The 25,525-nt window shown below is 44.4% G+C and overlaps 1 protein-coding gene across 10 annotated transcripts in view; it reads right to left on the bottom strand.

Moving 5' to 3' along the window:
* CANX (calnexin) overlaps nucleotides 1–25,525 on the bottom strand; it is a 64,438-nt gene that overhangs the window by 19,415 nt on the left and 19,498 nt on the right. For 2 of the 10 annotated variants that reach the window (XM_043552594.1, XM_043552595.1), the window contains exons 2-6: nucleotides 23,571–23,641; nucleotides 2,063–2,248; nucleotides 1,530–1,603; nucleotides 659–717; nucleotides 90–231 (exon numbers count right to left, since the gene is read on the bottom strand). In XM_043552594.1, coding sequence (XP_043408529.1) covers nucleotides 90–231; nucleotides 659–717; nucleotides 1,530–1,603; nucleotides 2,063–2,248; nucleotides 23,571–23,579 — 470 coding nt within the window. In that variant the 5' untranslated portion in view covers nucleotides 23,580–23,641. The other 8 variants (XM_037907022.2, XM_037907019.2, XM_043552596.1 and 5 more) reach the window with 7 other exon arrangements.

Genomic DNA, 25,525 nt, shown 5'->3' on the forward strand with positions numbered 1-25,525 from the left:
GTCAACCAAACTTTATGTAATTCTGGAAAAAGCCGCTAACAGCCATCAGCCCTTTCTGGTGCACTAAACACTTGTTATTTTCCACTTACTGTACAATGAGGGGTTTGGTATCAAATATGAAGGGTTTTGTCAGTTTGGAAGAGATCGCATGATGCTTGGCCCGGGACATCAGTACTAGTCCTTTGTCCCCTGGAAGTTTGGTGTCCTTCATTTCCAATACTTCCCATTTACCTGCAAGGAACACACATCATTTCATTACTATTATAACCCACAATTCCTTGTTTTCTTATTTTAATTAATTTTAAACAAGAAACTAAAAATTGTTATTCTGTACAATATGGGTTATAACAGCTTTTCCAGAAATCACATTCAGTTATAGTACCAGAGTTAGAAATTGATGTACAGACTAGCCTTCAAAAGATGAAATTTTAATTAATTAGGAACAGAACACATTTAAATACTCAGGAGGACTTGCTGCAAAAGCCACCACTCATTGGACATAAGTAGCTAAAAACAACACCCAAATGCCCACCCACTTTTCATATGCAGGATATTCTCATGACTATTTAGTCAGGGTAAGATTTGCACCTCAAGTCTAGCTCTGCAGTACAGACAACCAAAAAATATACCTTCTGAACCAAAGCTAGATGGCACTCACCATCGTATTTTGCAATTTCATCATCTGTGTCATCCTTCTTGGCCTTGGAAAGAACCCATCTGAAATAATATCCCCAGCAGAGGTAAGGGACAGACATACAGTTATAGACTTCTATACAAAGCCAGCTCTAAAGAAATACCCAGGCCCTGCAAGAGCTACGCTTTAACTAAACCCTACTGTATTCTGAATCCCATCATTGATCTGTCTCTTTGGGAGTTCTGCGCCGAGTTCTCCAACACATGAAGCAAATTCAGAAGTAGGCATCAAAGCAGCTTTGTACCAGTGATCCTATTATCAGTATTCCACTAGGGATAGTGCTTGTCACTCCATTATCTCCATCTTGTCATATTACCAAGAAAGGCTACTGAAAGCCAGTTTATGTGATTCTGGATGTGCACATGGTACCCTCTTAATGAGCACCTAACAGAAATGCTTATTTGAACATCCTCCAAAGTTTCGAGAGAGATGAAGGTTAGGAGAAATGTATAGTAAGGTGGTTATATATGGGGTCATTTGAACTCTAATCATATTAACAGGTTTCAGAGTAGCAGCCACGTTAGTCTGCATTCGCAAAAAGAAAAGGAGGACTTGTGGCAGCTTAGAGACTAACAAATTTATTTGAGCATAAGCTTTCGTGAGCTACAGCTCACTTCATGAATGCATCCGATGAAGTGAGCTGTAGCTCACGAAAGCTTATGCTCAAATAAATCTGTTAGTCTCTAAGGTGCCACAAGTACTCCTTTTCTTTAATCATATTAACATTAGCTATTCAAGAATGCTTACTCTGGAAATGTATTTTATTACACCTTATTGAAGGTCCAAACTGACTAATTCATTTACATTATTAAATCATCTTGAGGATCGCACTTACCCTTCCAGGGTTCCCTTATCAAAGTTTTCCACAAAATAAACCTCTCCTGTTGGAACTGCGGGCTTGTAGGTAACCTATTGGAGGAGGAGAAGAAAAAAGTCTACACAGACCTTTAAACATCTTTGCTGCCCTAGGAAATTACAAGGCTTTGAGTTCATCCCACTTTTCCTGATTCAGACAAGTTTTCTGCCTGAAGCATCTTAAGTTATTCACACTCCCCAAAATCTGGATGCCATTGCTTGAAAGTTATAATTTTATTTTGAAGATAAAAATACCGAAGTCTAAGAGTACTAGCACTGCAAAATCCTGGTATCTCATCACAAGATTCAAATGCCCTTAAAGAAATTTTCCTATGGAAGAAATGCAGCTCAAGTTTCACTGCAATGCTTCTTTAAAATGAATGCAGTCACTCTGTTGGCATATTGAGTTTTTATGCTCAAGATAGCGTCCAGATTAGACCAAGACGGGACAGGTTACAATAACCAGACTACCCAAGTGTAATTCTGTTTTATCATTGTAAATTTAAGTCAAACCTTTGGGGATGGAGGAGGGCTGCTGGCTTCCGGCTTTGACTCTTCTACCTCCTCAACACCATCTTCCAGGTCATCCTCAATATCAATTACATCACCACCATGGTCATCTTCCCCATCATGTGTGTGGACATCAACTAACCCAAGTATCAGCAATGTCACACACAGCAGCCACTTTAGCTCCATGGTCTGTACACACAGAAAAGATCAAGCATTATAACCCTATACCCGCTAGCAAGATAAAGGGCACGGTCTTCTGTAGTTTAGTGACAAGTACCCAATAGCAAATGAGCAAGTGCAGTCCAGAAGAGATCACTTCATGTTATGTTTCTCAACTCTCTGTACTTTGTAAACCTGTTAACTTTCTTTCTCGGTACACTTTATGTTGCTTTTCTTAGTCCTGTGCATATCTTGTTCTGTACATGGCTTGCACCAGTGTTAATGAGACCAAACATCTGGAGTATACTGTATGAAATGCTACAGAAGCATCAATTGCTATACAGGGATTACACATACTCTTCTACAGCATGAAAATAGGAGCCATAGACACCTGCCTGGATTTACTGGCATGCTTACCTGCTCCGGGACAAAGCAAGGCATTAATGTGGAATGTTGCTTGATGTGAGTGTGAGAGAGAGAGAGGAGGGAGGAGAGGGGGTCTGAACTTACAAGATAGCACGCTGACACAGTCTCAGCACCCCAAAAACCCACTCTCCCCCTACATACACACAACACACTCCCTGTCACACTCCACCCCACCCCCAACTTTTGAAAAGCATGTTGCAACCATCTGAACTCTGGGATAGCTACCACAATGCACTGCTCTTTGTGGCATTGCAAGAGCTGCTAATGAGGCCACACCAGTGCGCTTCCAGCTGAGACTGTAAACACTCGGCAGCGTTTTCCCTGAAGGCTGGTTTAACTCCCAGCGCTCTACATCTTCAAGTGTAGCCATGCCCTAAGAGTGATGCAGGCCTTGATCAACTGGCCAGGCACAGTACATGCAGGATCACTCTTGAAAAAGATACTTTCTTTCTCTAGGATGAAGCACTATGGACTGCTCTGCAGCTCAGTTCTCATAGGCAGTTACATGTTTTAACTACTGCTTATACGATCACCTACCAGGGTGGTTAAAAAGATTAATTTATTTTTTAAAAAGTACAGATTTTTTTTTAATCAATTTTTTAAATAGATTTAAGTTGTGACAACCTATGTTAAGGCCTAAATTTACTATAACAGTTTAGTGACAAAAATAAAATTATTAAGCAGTACATGTTCACTGCCAAGTTTTAAAATAAAGTCAAATGAATGAACTGGTGGAAGTCACTGGCTAAACATGTGGAACCAAAATTTGAAGTACTAAGCCAACTTTTGACTCCAGTAGCCTCTTCTGCAGGTGCATAGAATTTTTTTCTTTTCACGTACTCAACTAGTTCAATTCAATGACTTGCCGATTCAAAATTAAGAAATCAATTGGGAGTTTAAAAAACAGAAAAAACTGTTTTCCTCTCCAATATATGAATAAAAACTAATCAGAGGATGAGATCTACTAGTTCTAAAAAACTTGAATGACATGGTGACTAGAAACAAATCAGTTAGTGAGTTTAACTACATATGCTTCCTAAGTTTGAATTTTTTTTAAAAAAGTGTGTTTTGGTAAGCTTTTCTTTCCTATGTATCAAGCATATTTAATAAAAGCATTTTAAAGTGCTGTTTTGTGCATAACTGAATTTTAATTTCCGTCACAAGTAGAAATATTAATCTAGCAAATAAGTTCATCCACCATTTCCAAACAAATAATGTAAATATTAAGATATTAAGTGAGACAAGGTGGTTAAGGTAAAATCTTTTATTGGACCAACTTCTGTTGGTGAAAGTGACAAGCTCTCCAGCTTGCAAAGCTCGTCTTCAAGTCAACATACCCCTTGAAGGCCTGAAGAAGAGCTCTGTGTCAGCTCAAAAACTTGTGTCTCTCACCAACAAAAGTCAGTCCAATAAAAGATATCACCTTAACCACCTTGTGTCTCTAATATCCTGGGACCAACATGGCTACAAGTACACTGCATACACAATGTAATTGCTTAACTACAGGTATAGTGTTTTTCCCCAGTTAGCAAAAAGGCAGCACCAAATTAGTGTAAAGGCTATATATTTAGTTACAAATCAACATGGTAACAATTAAAATCCTAAAGAGGTTGATTCTCATTATGGAAAACGAAGTAGTACAAATACAAAGAAAATTTAAAAAAAAATTAAATCAAGTTTTCTGCTTGCTGATTTAAGTCAATTAAAATTAGTGATTTAAAAATCAATCCACCCACCATCAGAAAGCTTGTGAAGGCCACTGTCCCTCATCTGAAGACCCTGATTTCTGTCCCTGCTCTCCTCTACCCCATTTTTTGTTCCTCCACTCTATATTAAAATGGTCAATTGATGCTGCCAACAGAGGCCTAGACATGGCTGTGTGCTGATGCAAGCTCACCAGATATACTCAGCCACTTGAGTCCCATTAAAGAGTAGTTTCAATTCCCGCCCCCCACAAAAGAGTAATAAGAAAAATAATCCAGAATCCAAAGACTCATAATACTGTAACCGTTTTTAGATAGCTCACTGAAGTTTATGCTCTGAAGTAACCAGAGCATAAGACGACGACCAATGTTTGCTAGACTCTCAGAGCTGTAGTTCAAAGGATATTACTCACTGAGAAGGATATTTTGGGGTGTTGTAAGTATTGTTTTATTTCTTGAACAGAAGAAACAGGGATGGAGAATGTGCAGTTCCCAAATAAGTAGACTGACACAGGGAGCTGACAGCAAATCCCTGACAACCCTATATTGTTATCCACCCCTACCGATTACTATGGTGCCTAAGTGCAAAGCAGAAAAGTACAGTATTCCTTTTAGGTAGTCTTACTACATTGTGTTTTTACTAGGTGTTCTCTAGATAAAGATTCCAACTTCAAGATCATGAATCCCACCTTATCCCCCAGTCTCCCCCCCAAAAACTTGTAATTTTCTGCTGCTCACGTACAAAAGTATCTCCCACAGACAGACAGTATTGTTTCTTTGAATCAAGGACATGAAATGTCTCCCTCCATGGAAGGATACCACTATTTAAAAAAACAAACAAACTATGTTTATATAAAGTTGACAGATCATTCTGAGGACAGATACAAGGCAGATGAACATCTTGCATTGCCATCATCATCTGCAGGTATTCCATTACAGGAACAGTAGAGTTTGAGCCTAAAATGCATTCCTATGCATAAGTACAGCAATTTAAATATTGCTTTTTTAAAAAATCCCATCCCTCCTCCCTCAACAAAAATCTCAACACTTGAATCAGTGCAGAAAGCTAAACCAGTTACTTGAACAAGTCTGCAAACCTACATCAATGAATCTGTTGGGTTGCAAAAACCCAAGACAAAAAGCAAATCAAGAGACTTTGCAGTTCCAAATAAGACAGTACTGTAGCACTGCCAGCAATTTTGTAGGTCATCATTGCCACATCACAAAAGATTCAAATGACAAGTTTCAGCATAATGTCATTTGTTGATTGCTCATACAATATCTCTGTCACACTGTGCACTTGTTTACTTACAGTAAGTTATGTCTCAGCTTCCTTCTAAAATTGAGCTGCAACTGCAAGGCCAAAGAGACCACAATTAAGTTCTCCTAAAAATTTGTTGTTACATATTGAAAATTCATATATGTGGGCAATTTGACAGTATGCTTGTAAACAATGTTATCTGGTGCACGTATATGCTTTTGAGAACAAAATGTTGCAACTTTCTAAAGAAACAAGTCTTGAGAACGTCAAGTCTTTCAAGGGGGAAAGCTAAAGTTCAGATTTTACTATCATACGCAACATCTAGAGAGTCTGATTAGAAAAAAATAGGATAGAATCTTTAAACAAAAAGGGAAGCTTTAAGACTATAGCAACATTGTATTTTTAGTCCTACGCTAAATCCATCTTCAGCTTGTATTATATGCTTTCTACCTATGGCAACATCCCAGCCAGACAGTTGCTGCACCAAGCAGCTCTGTGTTAAACAGGTCTCAGTTCATCCAACAACTAAAAGGGAGAAGACATTACACATCACTACGCAACAGCTATATATATTTTGCACTATGCATAAACCACATTCAGAATCTCAGAGCGGTCATTGACCTCACAGGGCAGGGGTAGTCAGTAGGTGGACTGCAGGCCAGCTCAGACCACCAGACTCTTTAAGAGACCCTGAAATCTATTTACTTACTATTGTGGGGTTGTTTTTATTTCTTCTCTGCAGTCTGGACCCTGATTACCTTGACTAAGAAATCTGGACCTTGGCAAAAAATAATTGACTACCCCTGTCATACAGTATGCCTACGCTGTAATTAAACACCCATGCTAGCCTGTGTCTGCTGACTGGTTTGTGGGGCTAAGGCTATGGGGCTGTTTAATTGCAGTACAGATGTTCAGGCTCCAGCTGGAGCCTGGTCTCTGGGACCCTGCAAGGGTATTACTAGGGTTGGGGCACAACCTGAGTCAAGTGTCTGTCTTGTGACTGAAGAACCAGAATATGAAATCAAAGGAACAGAGTTTATAAATCCACAACCACAGAGCAAACATTGCTATCCTTAAAAGCTCAAGCTCTTTTTTTGGTAAGCAATTTGGTCTCTGTGCTAGCTCACTGGCCACTGTTGGAAGTGAGTGCCCCACAGGATTTTACAGAGGATACTGCCCAGTGGAGAAGCAAGAGCCTCCAACATTTCATTTGGAATGTTAGACTGAACATCACCAGGTGACTAGAGAGTTTACAGGGAAATGCTTCACCAAGCAGATCAAGAGTTACCAGGGGTCAAATTCTGCCTTACCAATTCCTCTGTGCTACGCCATTTAAAATTAATGCATTTGTCTGAGGTATAACTCAGGCCAGATTTTAGCTCTCAAGTTTCCACCTCAGGTATAATCATTCCAATTTCAACATTTCCAGAGTTGAATTATGAAGTCCCAACTTAAAAGATGACCAATTTAAAAAGGTATGTGGTTGTCAAGCACAAGACTGCCTACCTGTTTTGGGAAAGGTCATGGTTCTTTATACTTCCCTCCCAATCACCAGCAACCAGCAGCTCCCGGTTGGTGTAGTGTGGCTGCCGCTAAGGCAGGCTCCCTGCCTACCTCAGTCCCACACCGCTCCCCGAAGGGGCCAATGCGCCCCTGCAGCCAGGGGCAAGGGGCAGCACGTGGCTCTGCGCGCTGCCCCTCTCTGCAAGCACCGCCCCCACAGCTCCCATTGGCAACAGCCCCCTGTTCCTGGCCAAAGGGAGCTGCAGGGATGGCGCAGGCAGCACAGAGAGACCTGCTGTCCCTCCCCGCCCCAACAGGGGCTGCAGAGACTTGCCAGCAGCCTCCAGGAGAGGCATGGGGTCAGGGCAGGCAGGCAGCCTGCCTGAGCCCCGCAAGCTGCCTGTGGAAAGCGCCTCCTGGCTGGAGCCCACACCCTCTCCTGCACCTCAACCCCCTGCCCCAGCCCCGAGCCCCCTCCTGCACCCAAATTCCCTCCCAGAGCTTGCACCCCTCACTCCTGCACCCCAACCCACTGCCCCAGGCTCAGCCAATGCACACCCAGTAGTTGAGAACGTTACATTGATTTGTGACAATCCCTGAAGGATTTTGGATCTATAAACCATAAATGACACTAACAAAAAGTAAAACTCATGAAATGTCCAGTGGATTCTATGAGATGAGGTGCAGTGTGACCATGTGATCCCTGCACCCAAACTCCCTCCCAGAGCTTGCACCCCAAAGTCCCTTCCCCAGGCTCAGCCTAGAGCCCCCTCCCACACTCCAAACCCCTCACTCCCTGCCCAGAGCCTGCACCCCAACCCCCTGCCCCAGCTGGTGAAAGTGATGGAAGGAGGGGGACAACGAGGGATGGAGGGAGGGAGGAAATGGGGTGAGCGGGGCAGGGTAGATCCTGGGTTGATCTTAAATTCAAAAAAAGTGATCTTGTGCATAAAAAGGTTGAGACAACTGGTTTAGAGTGAGGGAAAAATGGTCAAAACAGATACCTCTTGCTACATGCTTCTGAACTTGTGCATCAGGATGCACTTCTCCCAGGAGCATGGATCTACACAGGCAACACTTAAAGGGGAGCTCTACAACACCAGGGTACTTCAAAATGAGTGAAGAATGGAGTATGTTTAAGCCCCCTTTTCAGTTTAAACCAATTTTTACCAAAAAATCCCAGGTTTTACAAAAAGTATTATTCATCCCCCCTCCCCGATTTTCACCCTACTTTCGTATCATTCAAATATGTGAAAAATAACTTGTATTTTCCTAATAAAACACAATACATTGCATGAAATAATGTATTATGATAATACATTAGTCTATGTGTATATGCAAAGGTGCCTGTTGATGTATTAGTCTAGAAGATCACACAAACCGGCATGCATGCAAGCTTTGAAGGACATGCACATCTGAACATACTGATGAATCTTGTGCCCACCAAATACACATTTCAAGCTGTTAGCACATAACTGTTTAAAGATTTTACACACTAAAATAGGAAGAAAGTGAAAATCTGTTTCAGAACTCAAAAAAAGTATTTGAAAGTTTAAAGAACAGGAAGCATAAAGTTTAGTGTATGTGCTGCAAATTGTGTGGCCCAATTAATAATGTAAATATTTATAGGCTAATAGCTAATAGTATGTTGGATTATTAAATTCTTGACTGACAGTCTCCCAGCAGCCCTAATGTTTCTTAAATAGAGGCTTAAAAAAATTTTATTGTAATACACATTTGAAATAAAAACATCTCTGATGACCTACATCAGCCCAATCATGAAAGCACAGACCATACTTAGGGAGTCTTGTTTTCCTGGCTAGGAAAACATTCTTAAAACCATTATGACAATCCATGAGGGAATCTGTCTTTAGTATTGAGAGTCTGTATTATGTGCAATTAAGATGCCTAAAGAATGAATGCATATAAAGATTAAGATGTTAATAGCTTTGCCTTCATAGTCTGCTCCATAATGATGAATTTTAAACCATAGCAAATTATAGTAACACCATAAAAGGAGTTCTAACACTTGATGATCCCCCACATACACAGATAGTTATTCAGCCAGTAAGTAGAAATAGGAACAGAGTTTCATTCCAAAAGAGAGTTAGGTGTCATAATGGAAATAGTGACCAGTGGTGTAGTTAAAATGAAACAATGTGGACAGGGGGAGGAAAGTACTACTCCAGAACTCTTGAAGCAGTAGAAGTTTCTCTTAAGCTATGTACATAAAACAAGGGCACCTGATAAAGCCATTTGCTGAACTCCTCAAAAAGCAGGCAGACTCAAGGGAGCAGTGATCCCAGAAAAATAAGACAGGAATTTGGGTCAAGTTTGCAATGATCAGGTAATTCAAACCTTCAAGTTAAATACCTAAGTTAAATTAAACAAATCAGCTGAGTTTGTCAGTGGGACACTGGTCAGCCTGTGGCTTAGATCAATTTTCTTCCTACCTTTCCCACCTCAGCAACCTGCCTTATGGAACACCACTCAAGTCTTCACTGTCTTGCATGTGAGACTATAAGCTCTTCAGAGCAAGGAATAGTTGTATATGGTTGTACAATGTGAAGATTTACAACACTAAAAATTGTTAATAGACAGAATTTTCCCTGTTACAAGGCATCTGAACTTATTTACTGGCATTTTTGTGCTGCCCAAAGTTCTCCTCATTTGATACAGTATTTCTTTTTACAACCAAGTCAAGAAGAGCTGATAGCAAGTGAATTTTTGGACTATAATCAGCTTAATCACTGCTTGGTATCGTTTGTACATGTAGCCTATAACAAAGAGGAAAGATGGCCCCATTGTTGCAGCATCAGACTGGGACTCATGAGACCTACATTCCACACCAAAGTTGGGAATGGACTTCCCACATGACCTATGCCAAGACTTACTCTCTTGGCCTGTTTCCCCATCTATAAAATGGGAATATATTTTCCACTCTCCCACCCTTTGTTCATTGTGTCTATTTAGAGGTCTCATTATGTCCTTACATAGCACATAATATGATTGGACCCAGACTTCAGCTGGGGCTTCTGGGGGCTACTATAATAAGTAGCCCCCAGACTACTTGACTTAATACAAAGAACATATGATGTTGACTAGTTACATGAACATTCAGATTTATTCCAAAAGATGCTGATGACAAATGCAGAAATTGTATGTACTTACCTGCAGAGAAAAGCAATCAATCAACATGACAGAAGGGTGAGAGAGAGTATGATGGTATGGGAATGATTAGGACACAATATTTTGCCCTTATACTACTGTGTGTTTTCAAAGCTCTGCAATTATAGGACATCACACACAGTGAACATGCTCATGGGTAGACCGACAGACCCTGCTTCGTATAAAGATCTGACCCCCGGAATTGGGTAAGTTTTAAATTTTATATCTTAAGACTCTTAATTTTTGTTTAATGAGTGCCAGTCTGTGGCCTATTATAGGAAAGACAATCTCCACCTAGCATGTGTTTCGGAGCTGTTCTGCTCCAATAAACTTCACAACTACTGCCAGGTATCCAGAGCTTTGCTTGGAATCTTCAAAGATTTCCCCTGAGGACGAGTAGTCTTCAAATTTGTGCCATCATGAGCCTACCAATGAGTTCAGAAATTACTATTAAAAAGAAATCTACAACACCCAAGTAAAGCCTGTTTTTAGTAAGAGTGTTTCAGATACATGAGCTTCCAAAAATAAGTTGCATCAATGGAGATGTAGGAAAGGAAAGGAATTATGCACTACTGCATCAGCAAAAAAAGTCATTCATGCATACCTGGAAGCCCTTAGAGATCAGTGGCAGAACTGCAGGCTTTTTGACCATTAAACCAAGGCAGACAGGCTTGTAGCACTTAAAAAAAAAAATTATGGAGATATCTCAAGATACAAGAAATCTTTAGTGGGAAAAGCATTCTTAAACAGTCTGGCTGTCATGTCTACAAACCAACTCAAATTTGTCTTGGGATGAAAAGCAACAGCTTTCCTTCCAGCCACAACAGAGTTCCTCCAGTATGGTGCCAAGTTAAACGGATGAAGACAAGCACTGAAGAGACAAGAGGACGAATGCCACAGATCAAGACAAGGGGGGAGGTGACGACATTAACAGTCTATTTGGGAAAGATTAAATAAAAGTGAATTCTTAAGAGCAGAAATCTGTTGAAATGAGGTTTTAAAAGGAACGTAGGGATGCTGTCACATGAAGGAGTACTTTTGAGAGATTTTATACCTGCTAAGAAAGTTTGGGGTGTCTATTTACCATTATTCATCTTAAAATGAGAAACCAGGTCGATTTTACTGAACATCTCAGACCCTACCCCATTACTGCCATATTTCGATTACAGATGCTGCAGAGAAATTTCAATACGTTTTATTTTGTAAACTTAATTTCTATTGAGTCTCTTTAAGAAGTTTATACATACATTCTGAATCTGAGTCCAAATTGCTTTAAAATTATGTTAAAGTGCTTTGGCTAAATCCGGGTGATATCATGGCTGGTTTCCAACAGTAGCGTCTTTGGAAGATTTCAGAACAACAGCCGTGTTAGTCTGTATTCGCAAAAAGAAAAGGAGTACTTGTGACACCTTAGAGACTAAGTGAGCTGTAGCTCACGAAAGCTTATGCTCAAATAAATTGGTCAGTCTCTAAGGTGCCACAAGTACTCCTTTTCTTTGGAAAAGACCATTATGAGAGTTTTGCAAGTCAGTTCTAATTGCATCAGACTGTACACAAAGTCAACTATTTCATTGTTCTCAGTGGTTGCTATTCAGAAAAAAAATGTATAATCCTATGTAGCGTTACCTCTCCAATTTCACTAGAGCACAGATGGTCACTGTCATTCTGCCTACAAAGCAACCCTCAAGTGCTTTGGGGCACCACACCCAGAGGCAGATAACAAGATTATTGCCAAATCAGAGTAGTTAATAAAAACACTCTGATATTCAAGAACACTCCTAAGCCTGATTTTCAAGTGCACACAAATATCTTCATGCTAGAATGATTTGCAGTTTAATATAACAACATGCAAAGAATATCTGCAGCAACTAAAGAGCACTGCTAACAGAGATAATCCAAATAGCTTCCACATTTTAGTGAATATTTACTATTACTATCTGGTATTTGCCATGAGAAATTAATTCATGCTATATCCAAACAAGACACTTAAAGGCAGTTGTCAACTCAGCTAAAGTTCCAGATGAAGTGAGCTGTAGCTCACGAAAGCTTATGCTCAAATAAATTGGTTAGTCTCTAAGGTGCCACAAGTACTCCTTTTCTTTTTGCGAATACAGACTAACACGGCTGTTACTCTAAAAGCAGATGGCTGCTTACTCCATAATCCAATCACCTGTAGCATTTATTGTTGTACGGTCCAGAGAACTCTCCCTCAACTCTGAATGGGAAGTTTGTACTTTTCAGAATGATTAGCGGGGAGCAAGATAGAGGTTTGTATGAGGGCACACCCAATGTTGAACAAGAGCTAGGGTCCCAGTTACATACTATTTTGAAAAAGACGAACGCAGCTAAAAAAGTTGTTTAAGTTCAGGAAGTATACGTTTTAATTTTGCAAATGTTAAGGAGATGCAGTTGAATAGTCTGCACTTTGTAGGTCACCTTTCTTCTCCCATGCTTTTTACTAGGTATATTGTTTAATTTCCATTTCCTCCTCCACACCTGGTGGCTCTTATTTCTCTTGTTTGAGCTCTTCCCTTCCAGTAACTTCCATCTGTTTCCCTCCTCGCCCTAGCTCCATTCATATTGCCACAGTCTTGATATTATCTTTCATTCTCTACATCCCCCTCTGGAGAACTGTCTGTTCAGAAGAGCCATTTCTGAACATCCTGATTTTTACAACAAGAGATCTAATCCTAGTGACTTCACCTCCCACTTTCAACCAATATTAAAAACCCAACAGCTCTGCATCTGTCTTTCATCCCTCTCACCCAAACCCATAATCTTTGTCGCATATCACACTGGGACGACTAAATGCCGTATTAGCTTCTCCCTGGACGGTCTGCGTCAGTCACATTGCCTGTTCTCATGGGTGGGGTGAGTAGACAATCTCAGAATCTACCAGAATGGACTAGTAGTTCTCCGCCACAATTGTTTTAAGTCTAACAGGGTTTAATAGAAGTGCATGGGTCACTTACGCTGCTTGCGTAGAGTCCTGTGAGCACAATAGACTGGACTACACGTGCTAAAATCACCATTCACCTCACGTTTCTGGACTCCCAATTCAGCCTGGCCTCTCCCTGGCTCAGTCAGTGTGTACCCAACCACGGTATTCCCATTTAGGCATGCCCACCCCCACGCCAGGACTTCCTCACACACCCTCCCCATACCGCCCAGGGCCCCATGCTTCCAGGGCTGAGCCACACCTACTCACCAACCCGCGTGCCTAGCCACACCCCGCACACCCGTTACAGGCCCAGGCCCCCCGCACCGCAACAGTTCTCTAAGGGGCCTAGACCCACCCAAGCTGCGCCTCACCTGCCCCCTCCCCCCGCCCATGCGCTCCCCTCATACCAGGCCCTGCCACGCCCCACACCTCCCCAAACCCTCTCCCAGTCGCTGCCTGCCCCACTAATACAACCCCCTGCCCATACACCCAGGCCCCTCCTGCCCTCACCCCGCCAATACCCCAGCATGCCCCGCGGGCGAGCCCTTTCCCTCGGCACCCCCGACCGTTGCCCAGCCTCCCGATGGGCTTGGGGGAAATGCAGGCCCTGCCCCGCCCCCCACTTCTACCGGGCGCGGGTTACAACACTCACCTCGCCGCGCGCCCCCCGCAGCCGCCGTCCTCAGGCCCAGCTCCCCCGTCACGTGCCCTAGCCAGAACTGGTCGGCCGCCCGCCCGCCTATCTACCGCGCGCCAGCTGCGCCCCACCCCGACATCCCCATTGACTGAGCCAGCAACCGACCTCCCGCGCCGGAAATTATGTCGCATTCCGATTGGCCAGCGGAGCTGCCACTCGCCTGTTCTCCCGCCTTAAACCACGCCCTAACGGCGCTGCCTTTCGTGGAGCGCAGCGATAGGCTGGCCGGCTACGCCGGAAGTATGCTCCGACTGGCTAACCGGAGAGAGGCGGTGGAGTGTGAGAGAAGAAGGGTCAGATTCCTGCGTAAGGAAGTGTCGCGCTTCTTAAAGGAGCAGCGCCTGGGTCCTGACCTCCCTGGGCCTGGGAGATCCATAGCAGCTGGGCCAGTGCTGGGAGGGGCGGATAGGGGCCAGTGCTGGGAGGGGCGGGCAGGGGCCAGGATAGGGGCCAGTGCTGGGAGGGGCGGGCGGGGGTCAGGATAGGGGGCCAGTGCTGGGAGGGGCGGGCGGGGGCCAGGATAGGGGCCAGTGCTGGGAGGGGCGGGCAGGGGCCAGGATAGGGGCCAGTGCTGGGAGGGGCGGGCAGGGGCCAGGATAGGGGCCAGTGCTGGGAGGGGCGGGCAGGGGCCAGGATAGGGGGCCAGTGCTGGGAGGGGCGGGCAGGGGCCAGGATAGGGGCCAGTGCTGGGAGGGGCGGGCAGGGGCCAGGATAGGGGGCCAGTGCTGGGAGGGGCGGGCAGGGGCCAGGATAGGGGCCAGTGCTGGGAGGGGCGGGCGGGGGTCAGGATAGGGGGCCAGTGCTGGGAGGGGCGGGCGGGGGTCAGGATAGGGGGCCAGTGCTGGGAGGGGCGGGCGGGGGTCAGGATAGGGGGCCAGTGCTGGGAGGGGCGGGCGGGGGTCAGGATAGGGGGCCAGTGCTGGGAGGGGCGGGCGGGGGTCAGGATAGGGGGCCAGTGCTGGGAGGGGCGGGCGGGGGTCAGGATAGGGGGCCAGTGCTGGGAGGGGCGGGCGGGGGTCAGGATAGGGGGCCAGTGCTGGGAGGGGCGGGCGGGGGTCAGGATAGGGGGCCAGTGCTGGGAGGGGCGGGCGGGGGTCAGGATAGGGGGCCAGTGTTGGGAGGGGCGGGCTGGGGTCAGGATAGGGGGCCAGTGCTGGGAGGGGCGGGCAGGGGTCAGGATAGGGGGCCAGTGCTGGGAGGGGTGGCAGAAGCCAGCATGGGAGTCAGGGGTGGGGGGATTGGCAGAGGCCAGCACAGGGGCTAGTGCCTGGGGAGGGACAACCAAGGAATCAGTTACATCCATGGTCTATTCCCTCGGCCCAAGTCTGCCACCCTATAACTGCAGGGCAGTTATAGCAGCTTGATAACACACTTCTCATTGCATCTTTCACACCCTCCCCTTCCATTCTGAGGACTGTACATGGCCCAGGACCCACCCATCAACGCATAGCGCTGTGACCAACTGTGAGAGCAAGACTGAAAAGAGGACATGCATGACCTACACAGGCCATTCATTCAGTTTTAAGCCAGACAGTCCTGTTCTCAGTACTGACAGAGGGTCATGCTCTTTAAAATGGTGTCCTCTATGCAGCATGAGCTAGCGCACACTGTGCTTGAGAGGTCATGCTGGTGGAGGGCACACCCACAGTGTTCTGGAGGTACCTAAATGGCCAAGATTCTGGGGATCTGTCAGTGGCCATCCTAGAACTACACCTGAGGCCTGGGGTGTGATTTTTTTTTAAATGACATTTTTATACCTGCAAATATTACCAGATTTGGCAACACTGTCACTCCACATGTATCACTGTGCTGCACACTATTGTAACAGCAAGGACAGAATTCCCACCCTTCTGTTGCACGAAAGAAGAATCTAGCAGAACACAGGGTCTGTGACACACAGTTGAGCAATTCTGATTCTATCCAGTAGATGGCAGTGACGTACATACACAGGCCAGTTTATTATCGTCATGAGTGCAACTGAGACAGTGCTGGAACTCTTGCTGGTTGCTTTAGATAGGTTTTGCTGCATAATATAAAAAACTAAGCAATGTTGTATTAATTTCTCTGAAATGAGGTAACACTGCAGATGTAAAATGTTTTGTAAATGCTAAGTACGTTGCAAATATGAGCTTCATAATTCTCTTACCAATGCTATGAAGTGGGGGAAGTACTGTCTCCCATTGTTTAGATTGGGAAACTGAGGCACTGAGAGGGTGAGCAGTTTGCACAAGATCACACAACAAATTATTGGCACAGCAAGGATGAAAACCAAGGAGTCTCTGGCTCCTATTCCCTCTCCATAACTTATAATAAGGTCAGTGTAGGCCAGGGGCAAATAGGGATCTCAGATTAGGGAGAGTTGACACAGACTGCTAGCATCATTAATCCTTCTAGGCAGATACCATTTAATGGTCTGTTCTAACAAAGGGTGGGTTCTATACTAGTAGTCTCTGATTTTATTGCCCAGGTGAGGTTGTAACATGATTTTTTTAAATGTAAAACTGTTTTAGGATGACATAATGAATCAGCAAGATCAACGTCACCAGGGAGACAATTCCACCACACTGAGCAAAGGCCCAGTATTTAGAGCTCAGGCTCAACATAAATGAGATCAACAAATCCCAATCTGTATCAAAATTTGAATTCATTATCAAATTTTTCTAGAAAGCCAGGTTCTCTAGAAAGGCACTAACATGGTTTCAAACCTCATTGTGGTTACTCCCAGAAACTGAGTGCAAGTTGTTGATAGGTGTGCAGAGAAACAGCAGCAAACAAATCACACAAATATGATCGCATTCTAGATTAGGGGGCCTTAAATGCCAAGGTAAAAAACTTCCAGCTCAATACTTTTAGCACAAGATAGAAAGGAGCACCCATCAGAATCATATGAGACAAATCCTCAGAGACCTGCCAAGACATGATAGTGGAGAGGCTAGAGTTTAGGCAAGATGGATGCAAAGTAGACACAAAAGCCTGCTGCAGCAGACAAGACAGGAGGGAAAAACAGAAGCACACACCAGAGTTTTGACTGAGTTGGTGGTTAAGCAAGCACAGGTTATTGAGGTCAGCCCAAAGAATGCCAGGGAGAAGGGTGGTGAAAGAGAGAGAGATGGCAGAGACCACAGGGCAAACACAACTTTGTGACACGAGGCCGTTGTCGGTGTTTTTAAATGCTTCCATCAGGAAGGTTATCTGTGTTCACTGATAAACTGTTGTCTAAAGGAATCATTGCTGGTTTTGAAAGTAAATTCTAAGGAGCATAAGTAGTGCAACACCACAATGTCGTGAGGGGAGATGAGCACAACTGAGGATGAGTCAGAAAGTTCAGAATCTTCCTGTAAATGCATGAAATTCAAAAGCAAGAAGAGATTAGCCAGCCCCTGGAATAATTGGTTCTCCATCTGATACTACTTCTTCTCTAGCACTGCCTCCAAGATCAGAAAGAGAACAACAGCACCTCTTTTCCTTCAGCTGCCTCCTATTTTCAGTTCTCTACAAGTCTGGATCTCCTACCGATATAAATTTCCTGTGTCCTGCCCACCATCTGCAATACCATTGCTGCACCCTCACAGACTTTGAGCTCTGTTTTCACTGCAGATGATAGAAACAAAGCTGCCTGGACTCATTCACTGCACAGCTAATCAGCAGGCAGCAAATGAAAAATAAACCAGATCAGGAGCTCTGGGGCCACCAATGGCTCTGTTCACTGACAGGCAGCAGGAAGTAAATACAACTGAACAGGAGGAGAAAAGTGACTTTTGCTCATTTGAACTTTGCTCTGGGAGAGCGGAGAAAAACCCCTTTCCATGTGTTGGGCAATAATCATATGCTCCAGCAAGTATTCTGTGTAAAATAATGCATGATGACATGCTATTTCTGTAAGGAAGTCAGGCAAATATAGAGACAGCTCCTTGCAAGAAGAGGGCAGAGATCCAGGAAGGCAGAAAGAGATATGGACAAGGTCTAAAGGAAAGGAAGAGTTGACATTTTAAAAGCAGTGAAGATGGATGCAAGGAATTTTATAGATTAGTTACAATGAATGGAGGAGGGAAAGCGGTAGATGTTAAAAGGAAGAGGCAACTGAGGTCCAAGGTCAAACCACCAGTGAACAGAAATGCGGAGATAGGGAAAAGCAGTCGTCAACTGCAGCTGAGTGGAAATAGGGGACTCTCGTCTAAAAATCACTATAATTAAAGGGGTATGGGACACCCCCAAGAATAACAACTTTACAGCCCAGAGCACACTAGGCTCATAATGCTTCAGACTCACCCAAGCAGAGGGGAGAGAGAGATGGGATCAGTTCCTGGGAGAATATCACCATTTGCTGCCTTTTTAATCTCCTCATCCTACCCCCAATGCCTCTCGACAGCAGCTGAAGCTCTCTGAGCGCATATTCAGATATAGCAACTGGATGAGGTGGAACACAGTCATTACAACACCCATACCCTGAAGCTAGACATCTCCACTGCAGTTAACATGAAACTGGCAGCTCCTTGAAACTCAAGCCATATGAAAGCTTAAAATAAACAATGGGGCCAAGTTGTTGTATTAACACTTGCAAAAACAATCCTATATACTTCCAAATGTAGAGACAAGGAAGGGAATTCATCCCGGCAGAGACACTCTGGCTAGCATAGGGACTGAGTTGAGGGGGCTGCTTTGTGCCTATCTGAATCTATATCTGCCAGGGGCCAGTTTGGCCCAGACATATGCTAGGGCAGTACTGAACACTCCCCTAAATTACACCCTAGCTTTCATGACTCCTCTGGGCATTGTGGCAGCATGGGAGTATCCAAGGCACTGGACTGCTCCATCCATGTCCCTTCCCACCTCCTTCTTCCTCTGGCCCATCCTTGTTCTGCTCCAGAATGCCCTCTGGGCCAGTGGTATTCCCTGTGAGGGCCTTATGCCTGCATTACTGTACTTCTGTACTAGCATATTTGTCATAAGAGGTCGTAGAAAAAAACGCACCCCTGAGCGACAAAAGTTTTAGCGCCGAAAAGCGCCAGTATAGACAGGGCCTGGCAATAAAGCTTGTTTGGGGTGGTTATTTTGTATCGCCGGGAGAGCTCTCCCCCAGCGATAAAGTGTGACTGCACTGCCCACGTCACAGCACTGCCGTGGCTGCGCTGTAACGTGGGCAGTGTAGACGCCCTATGGGTATGTCTACCCTGGCAAGTTTGTGCACAAGAAGTTATACCACTTTTATTAAAGCGCTGGCATTAAACTGCTGTTGCATGTCCACACTGTACTTCTTGTGATGGTGGAGTGCATCCCCATTAGCAGCTCTTGTAATGGCAAAGACAGTAGTGCATTGTGGTAGCTATCTCACTGTGCAACTGGCAGCAGGGTGCTTTGGGAAGGGTTTGCAATGCCTCATGGGGCAGGCACAGCATCACATGATGCAGGTTTCCCATTGTTCCATGGGCATCCTACTACATTGCCAGCTGCTTTTCAACTGAAGTGGGGGTGGGGGGAGGCAGAGTGTGTGACAGGGAGTGCGTGTGTATACGGGGTGGGGGAGAGACAGTGTGTTTTGGGGGAACAGAGTGTGTCAGCATGCTGTCTTGTAAGTTCAGACAGCGGCAGGAAGCAACCAGTCCTGAGGCAGGGGGAGGCCCCCGCCTCCCTTCCCAGCTCTCTGCACAGCAATCTCTCTCTCTCTCTCTCTCTCTCACACACACACACCCCCCTCTGTTTTCAACAGCAGGCGCATTCCACATGAATGGTTTGCTTTGTGTCCCGGAGCAGATCAGCACAGCACCCAAAGGCTGTCAGAAACGAGCTTTGAAAGGGGAGGGGCACATGTCTCCAGGGCAGCCGAGTTCAAAACGAGGAGCAGAGTCGCCACTTGAGGGATTATGGGACACTTCCAGAGACCAGTTGATTGCTTTCTGTGCTGTAATGTGTTTACACTGCCAATACAGTGCCGGATCCTCTGCGCTTTAAGGCTTACGACTCTTGTCGAGGTGGCTTTTTTTGCAATGCTGCAACTGAGGAGTTTCTGCACACAAAGTAGCTTGGCAGTGTGTACACCTCAGGAGTAACACCGCAGAAAGCTGCTTTACTGCACAGTAACTTGCAAGCATAGACAAGGCCTTAGAGAGAACTTAAGGATTTGAATAATTCCCCTGAGCCTTCTGTCTAGCATAGCTCTCTATGACAAATCAAAACTTGTATTTGCAAAAAGAAAAGGAGTACTTGTGGCACCTTAGAGACTAACCAATTTATTTGAGCATAAGCTTTTGTGAGCTACAGCTCACTTCATCGGATGCATTGAAAGCTTATGCTCAAATAAACTGGTTAGTCTCTAAGGTGCCACAAGTACTCCTTTTCTTTTTGCAAATACAGACTAACACGGCTGTTACTCTGAAACCAATCAAAACCTTGTCAACCACTTCCTCCTTCTAAAGAAGACAGATAACCAAATGTGGCTAGTGCTGGAGGATTAAAGAGAGGTTTCTGAGGTTCTGCAGTGGTTCATTTTGGACCTACAGGAAATCACTAATGTGAAGAAGGGACTCAGTCCCAATGAAGTGGACCTTCTAGGCCACAGAATTTGAAGCTGCACACTCCTATTCCCCACCAAGCTTGAGATTCAAGGAAGGACACAGTTCACATTTTCTAGCATATACATTTGGCCAGGGCACTTCAAGTCCAGCCAGAGGAGGTTTCAGCGGCTGAAGTGGAAGACTGGATTTGGGTGGGTTCTTTTAACTTGATTAAAGTTCTGGCCATCAGCCAGGGAAATTTGTTTATTTGCATTTTGTATCAACTGTTATTATGTTTTAATATTTCCTGGTGAGGAGGTGCAAATATTTGCCTGCAAATCAGAATTTTTAAAGAATGATTTGCAGTCTTTTATTTTTAACTAGCATCACCTAGCCAGTATCATTGTTGTCTTCACAAAAGTGAAAGAGGGTGGGGAAGCTCTTTCTGGTGCTATGCCACCCTCCCCATCCCTGGGCAGAGTTTTTTGTTTTCCAGTGTCTTGTTAGGTTTACTTTTAAATGCCTAAGTGGTGTGTGTTGTCTTCATTCTGTTCCAGTACTTTCAGTGTGTCACCTGAATTCATCTAGTCTGAAGGGAAGGTGCCAGTGCACTACATGTGTAATATCATTTTGCTCTAACTGGTGGCCACAACATCTTTGGAAAGATTGGTTTCAGAGTAACAGCCGTGTTAGTCTGTATTCGTAAAAAGAAAAGGAGTACTTGTGGCACCTTAGAGACTAAATAAATAAAATAAATAACTGGTTAGTCTCTAAGGTGCCACAAGTACTCCTTTTTTTTTTTTGGAAAGATTGTTACAGGCTAGGATTCCCTCCCTATTCAAGCCATTCATAATTTGTTTTGTGTCCCTTTCTGGGGCTGCAATGTACACAAGCTAGAAGTACCTTGCAGAGGGTTTTACTGCGCCTAGCACATCTCACCCCCTGCAGCATGTGTCTGTAAGATAAAGCAGATCACTGGGGCATTTGGACACATAGGGTCAGAAATACCCAATCTAGCTTTACAAGGCAGGAACTATGCGTTCGATTGCCCCAGCAGGCTTTTTTACAGTTATTTATCAAACGACAATAAACAAAGTTATCTCTGTAAACTACAACCCCTAGTAGTTGTTGGGGGGGGAGGGCTAGAGGGGTGTTCTGGAAAATGAGGGATTGAACAGAGAAAAAATAATTAGATGCCAATAGAAGGGCAAAGTGTGGTGGGATGAATTGCCTTCACCTGTTCCTAACATTTCTCCATTAGGAAATCAGCATCAAACTGGTCCTGCTACAGCTCCCAAATGTTTTCAATTTGCAGCCCCTTACTGCTTTCTGGTGTCAAGAATGTGCCAATGTCTCCCTACCAGAGAAGCATTTTCCCCCCTCAGTATCTGCTACTGCATACGCTTCTCTATGTGGTTTTGGGCCTAATTCTGCCTTCTTTGCCAGTGTTGAGTGGTCCTTTACTCCTCAAGGAGTTTAATTATTTGCAGAATAAGGCACTGTTCAGTGTGAGTAAGAGGAATATGGGCAGCATCAAGCCTTTGTATTTGTATATTCTAAGGGTCCCAATCTGCCCTCGGTCTCTGTGGGTGCCAGCAGAGTTAGGTACAGGGTGCAGAAGAATGTCTCCCTGATATTGTATTTGCTGGTAAAGCTGGCTACATTGTATTGTTTATCAAGTCCATCAATTCATTTACATTTCTTCAGTTAAACACAAGTATTGCATTTTTTACCTGTGATAAAAACATACCTAACTGATATCAGACTCTGCTACTGCCTCAGTTTCCCCATCTTGGGGTTCTCAAGTGACTGTCCCCAGACTCTTGTGCAAATAACGCCCTTTTGTGGGCTCTGGTTTATTAAAACAACACAGTTTAATTGGCAACTTAAGCCAAAACAAGTCTTTTCCCAGCTCCACAGTTTCTTCAGCTCCTGGCTGGGCTCAACAGTTCTTTCCCCAAACCACAGGTCCTGCTGCCTGACAATTCCTTAAGCCTCTTCAGGCTGTTTCTCCTCTTACAGTTTCTGCTGCTGCCCTTCACTGCATGTCACTCTAGCTCAGTGGCTCTCAAACTTTTTTACTGGTGACCCCTTTCACATAGCAAGTCTCTGTGTGCAACCCCCCTTATAAATTAAAAACACTTTTTTATATATTTAACACCATTACAAATGCTAGAGGCAAAGCGGGGTGGAGGTTGACGGCTCGCGACCCCCCATGTAATAACCTCGCGACCCCCTGAGGGGTCCGAACCCCCAGTTTGAGAGCCCCTGCTCTAACTAGACATTTTCATCTGGCTGGCATAGAGAGCCCCATCTTCTCTAACCCTGAGTCCCCTGCAGGTCTTTCTTCTCTCACTGATGGAGCAGGCTCCCTCTCATAGGAAGTCCTACCCACGAGGCTATCAGGTGATCCTGGTCACTTTACCCAACCACTGTGACTGCCACAAACCCAAACCCCTTCTCTGGGGCTAGATAACTAGCTACCCACGTTGAGCTGAGCCCAACTCCCTAATAGGGTTAGCCCACCCTGTGACAGTACCCCATGAGCGTAGTGACATTTAAACACATGCTCCAAGCATAACTTTGAACTAACTGCCACACCTATGTCCACAACTCCTCCCAGTACAGAGCCACAATGGTTTTGGGACTGAACGTCTTACTGAACGTTCATGGCAAGCCTGAAACACTCTGTCTCCTTCTAGCAGAGCCTAACGATGGTATACACAGCTGCTTGCACAATCTCTCAGTCATTTTCTCATGGTCTCACGCAATTTCTGTCCCTGACTTCTGAACACATTGTTCATTTCACTGTGTTAGATCCCCTGAGTTTTCAGGTCTAGGGGCTTCTTACGCTTTGCTACAATCCCTTTTTTCAGGCGTGAGCAAAAGCAGCAGATGCACAAAAGTTTTGTTCTCATGCAGGGCCAGCTCTCTCAGTCCATTTCATCTACTGAGAAACTAGTAGGAGCAAAAAAAATAAATGCACAATTTAGATCCTTCACTGCAGTAATTTTTAAAAGAGGGGCATGAGGCAAAGTTCAGTTCCATTATCTGAGTCATGCCTTCATCTGGCATGTTGGCTTGCTCTGAAGCATCAGCTTATCAGCCATCATATGGTCTACATACACCCCTCTTTCACCCAGAAGCCTCAATGGAAATCACCTGGCTCATGCTTTCAGTATCCTACGCCAGTCCCATGGTCATATTCTCATTTGTAGGCTGTCACTTCTGCTCTATCAAAAAATAATATAAATACATTTAGGCTCAGTGCAATTTTATACAAACTTCTAAACAGCTTTTAAAATGACCAAGTCTGCCTTTCCTCAGCATCCACCTCATCACCCAACCCAGTTCAGACCTGTTCATCTCACTGAACTGTTCTGCAGCAGGCAAGAGTTCTCTCTGAACTTGGTTGGTGCTCACATATTCCCCCTTTTCCTCCCCGGTTGCTGACTGTGACACTGGTGGGCTCTCCCTTGTATCTCTCATTGACGTTCTTCTGGCTCAAACACAGGCCCAAACACATGGACTGCTTTGTCGTAGAGATAGGTGCTGGTATATGGTCTTGTATGGGTCGCTTTCAGCACTCACTGTGGGAAGTTGAGCATCTTGGATGAGTCCATGCTTGCTCCCATTTGATTCCCAATTCAAATCTTGTCTCAAAACTTAGCATCTTTCCATCAGTGGGTGGAGTAATTTTTAAGATGGTGAACCAGGCCCAAAATCCAGCCTCACGGAATGAAACCCTGAAGCAGGCCTTCCAGACTTAGAACACAATTGGGACTTCTGCAGATTCCCCTTCCTTCTGAAGCTGTAGGGTCTGTGCTGTACCCCTCAGGAGGTGCAGTACAGACAGCACACCTTGGGAGGGGTAGGAAAAAAATGTAGTTTTAAGCCAACATTGTGCCTCACAGCTTCTGGGCTTCCTCTGGGGGCCCATGCAAACCTTGGCATATGTGGGCTGTTCTAATTTACAGCAGCCTTACCCAGCCACCTATGGGCTGCTCCGTAGCTCAGAACTACAAAAGCACACAGCACTGTGGCCGCTTGAAGCATGCCCCTACACTGGAGCTCCGAGGGGTGCAGTGTAACATCAGGCAACCCTACACTGCCTCTGTGCTTGGGGAATTCCCCCGGGGTGTGCTCTGTCTTCTCTCTCTCTCCTGGATCTACATACAAAGGCAGCCGCAGAGGCCACAATCTGGCCCTCTGTTTACACCTGGCTCAGACCCACATTCTACAGCAGACATGAAATTTTCTGGATCTCATTACAAGCACTTACCTTCAAATCTCACCTTAAACCACCCCCTTCTACGTCACCTACACCTTATAATTCTCACCTACTCCCTCTGTATAAGAACTTTTTTTTCTGAATAGTCACCATAACACTTTATTGACTGCTGCAGCCTTATCTTCTTTAACTCTGTAGTGCATTTTGGGAGTGCAGTTTCTGTGGGAGAAGCTGTCAAAGACAAAGTTAAATTCGTCAGCGAAGCACCAATGCCGGATGCTTCACTGTATTGAAAATAAAATAATAATAAAAAGCTGTTGCTTTTCATTTCCATATACAACATATCACTAAAAATTATGCAGATGCATTTTAACTATATTACTGGGTGTTTCTTCCTAGCCAGAAGTGCAGCTACCATTGTGTTATTTTTGATTTGCTCTCTCTGATACCTGCTGAAAACGCAATAGGAAAATTGACAAAAACAAAGGGAAAGAAGATGTCCTCCTATGTGATGTCATAATGAAATTGGGCAAAACAAAGAAAGACATTTGATTGCCTGGTTTTTTTTTAAGCAGATATTAACAGTCTAATTTAATATCCTCTGAATCAATAGAACACTTGTCATTTATTCACATTTGGCACGGTCCATTAAGGTCCATCATCCTTAATGGACCATGCCAAATGTGAATAAATATATATAAATTTATATAATAAATATTAATATGTGAATAAATATATATAAATTTTAAACAGGATACAAAACTGCTTAAAGAAAAAGATTTCAGAAAACTTTCCAAGTGCTCCCTAAATGTCCCCCTATCTTTCTCTTTCCCCAAAACCCTGGCTTTTGATGTTATTTTTAAAAGATTGGATGAGTGTATTTTTC

The sequence above is a fragment of the Chelonia mydas genome, chromosome 8 (assembly GCF_015237465.2).
Source record: "Chelonia mydas isolate rCheMyd1 chromosome 8, rCheMyd1.pri.v2, whole genome shotgun sequence".
NCBI lineage: Eukaryota > Metazoa > Chordata > Testudines > Cheloniidae > Chelonia > Chelonia mydas.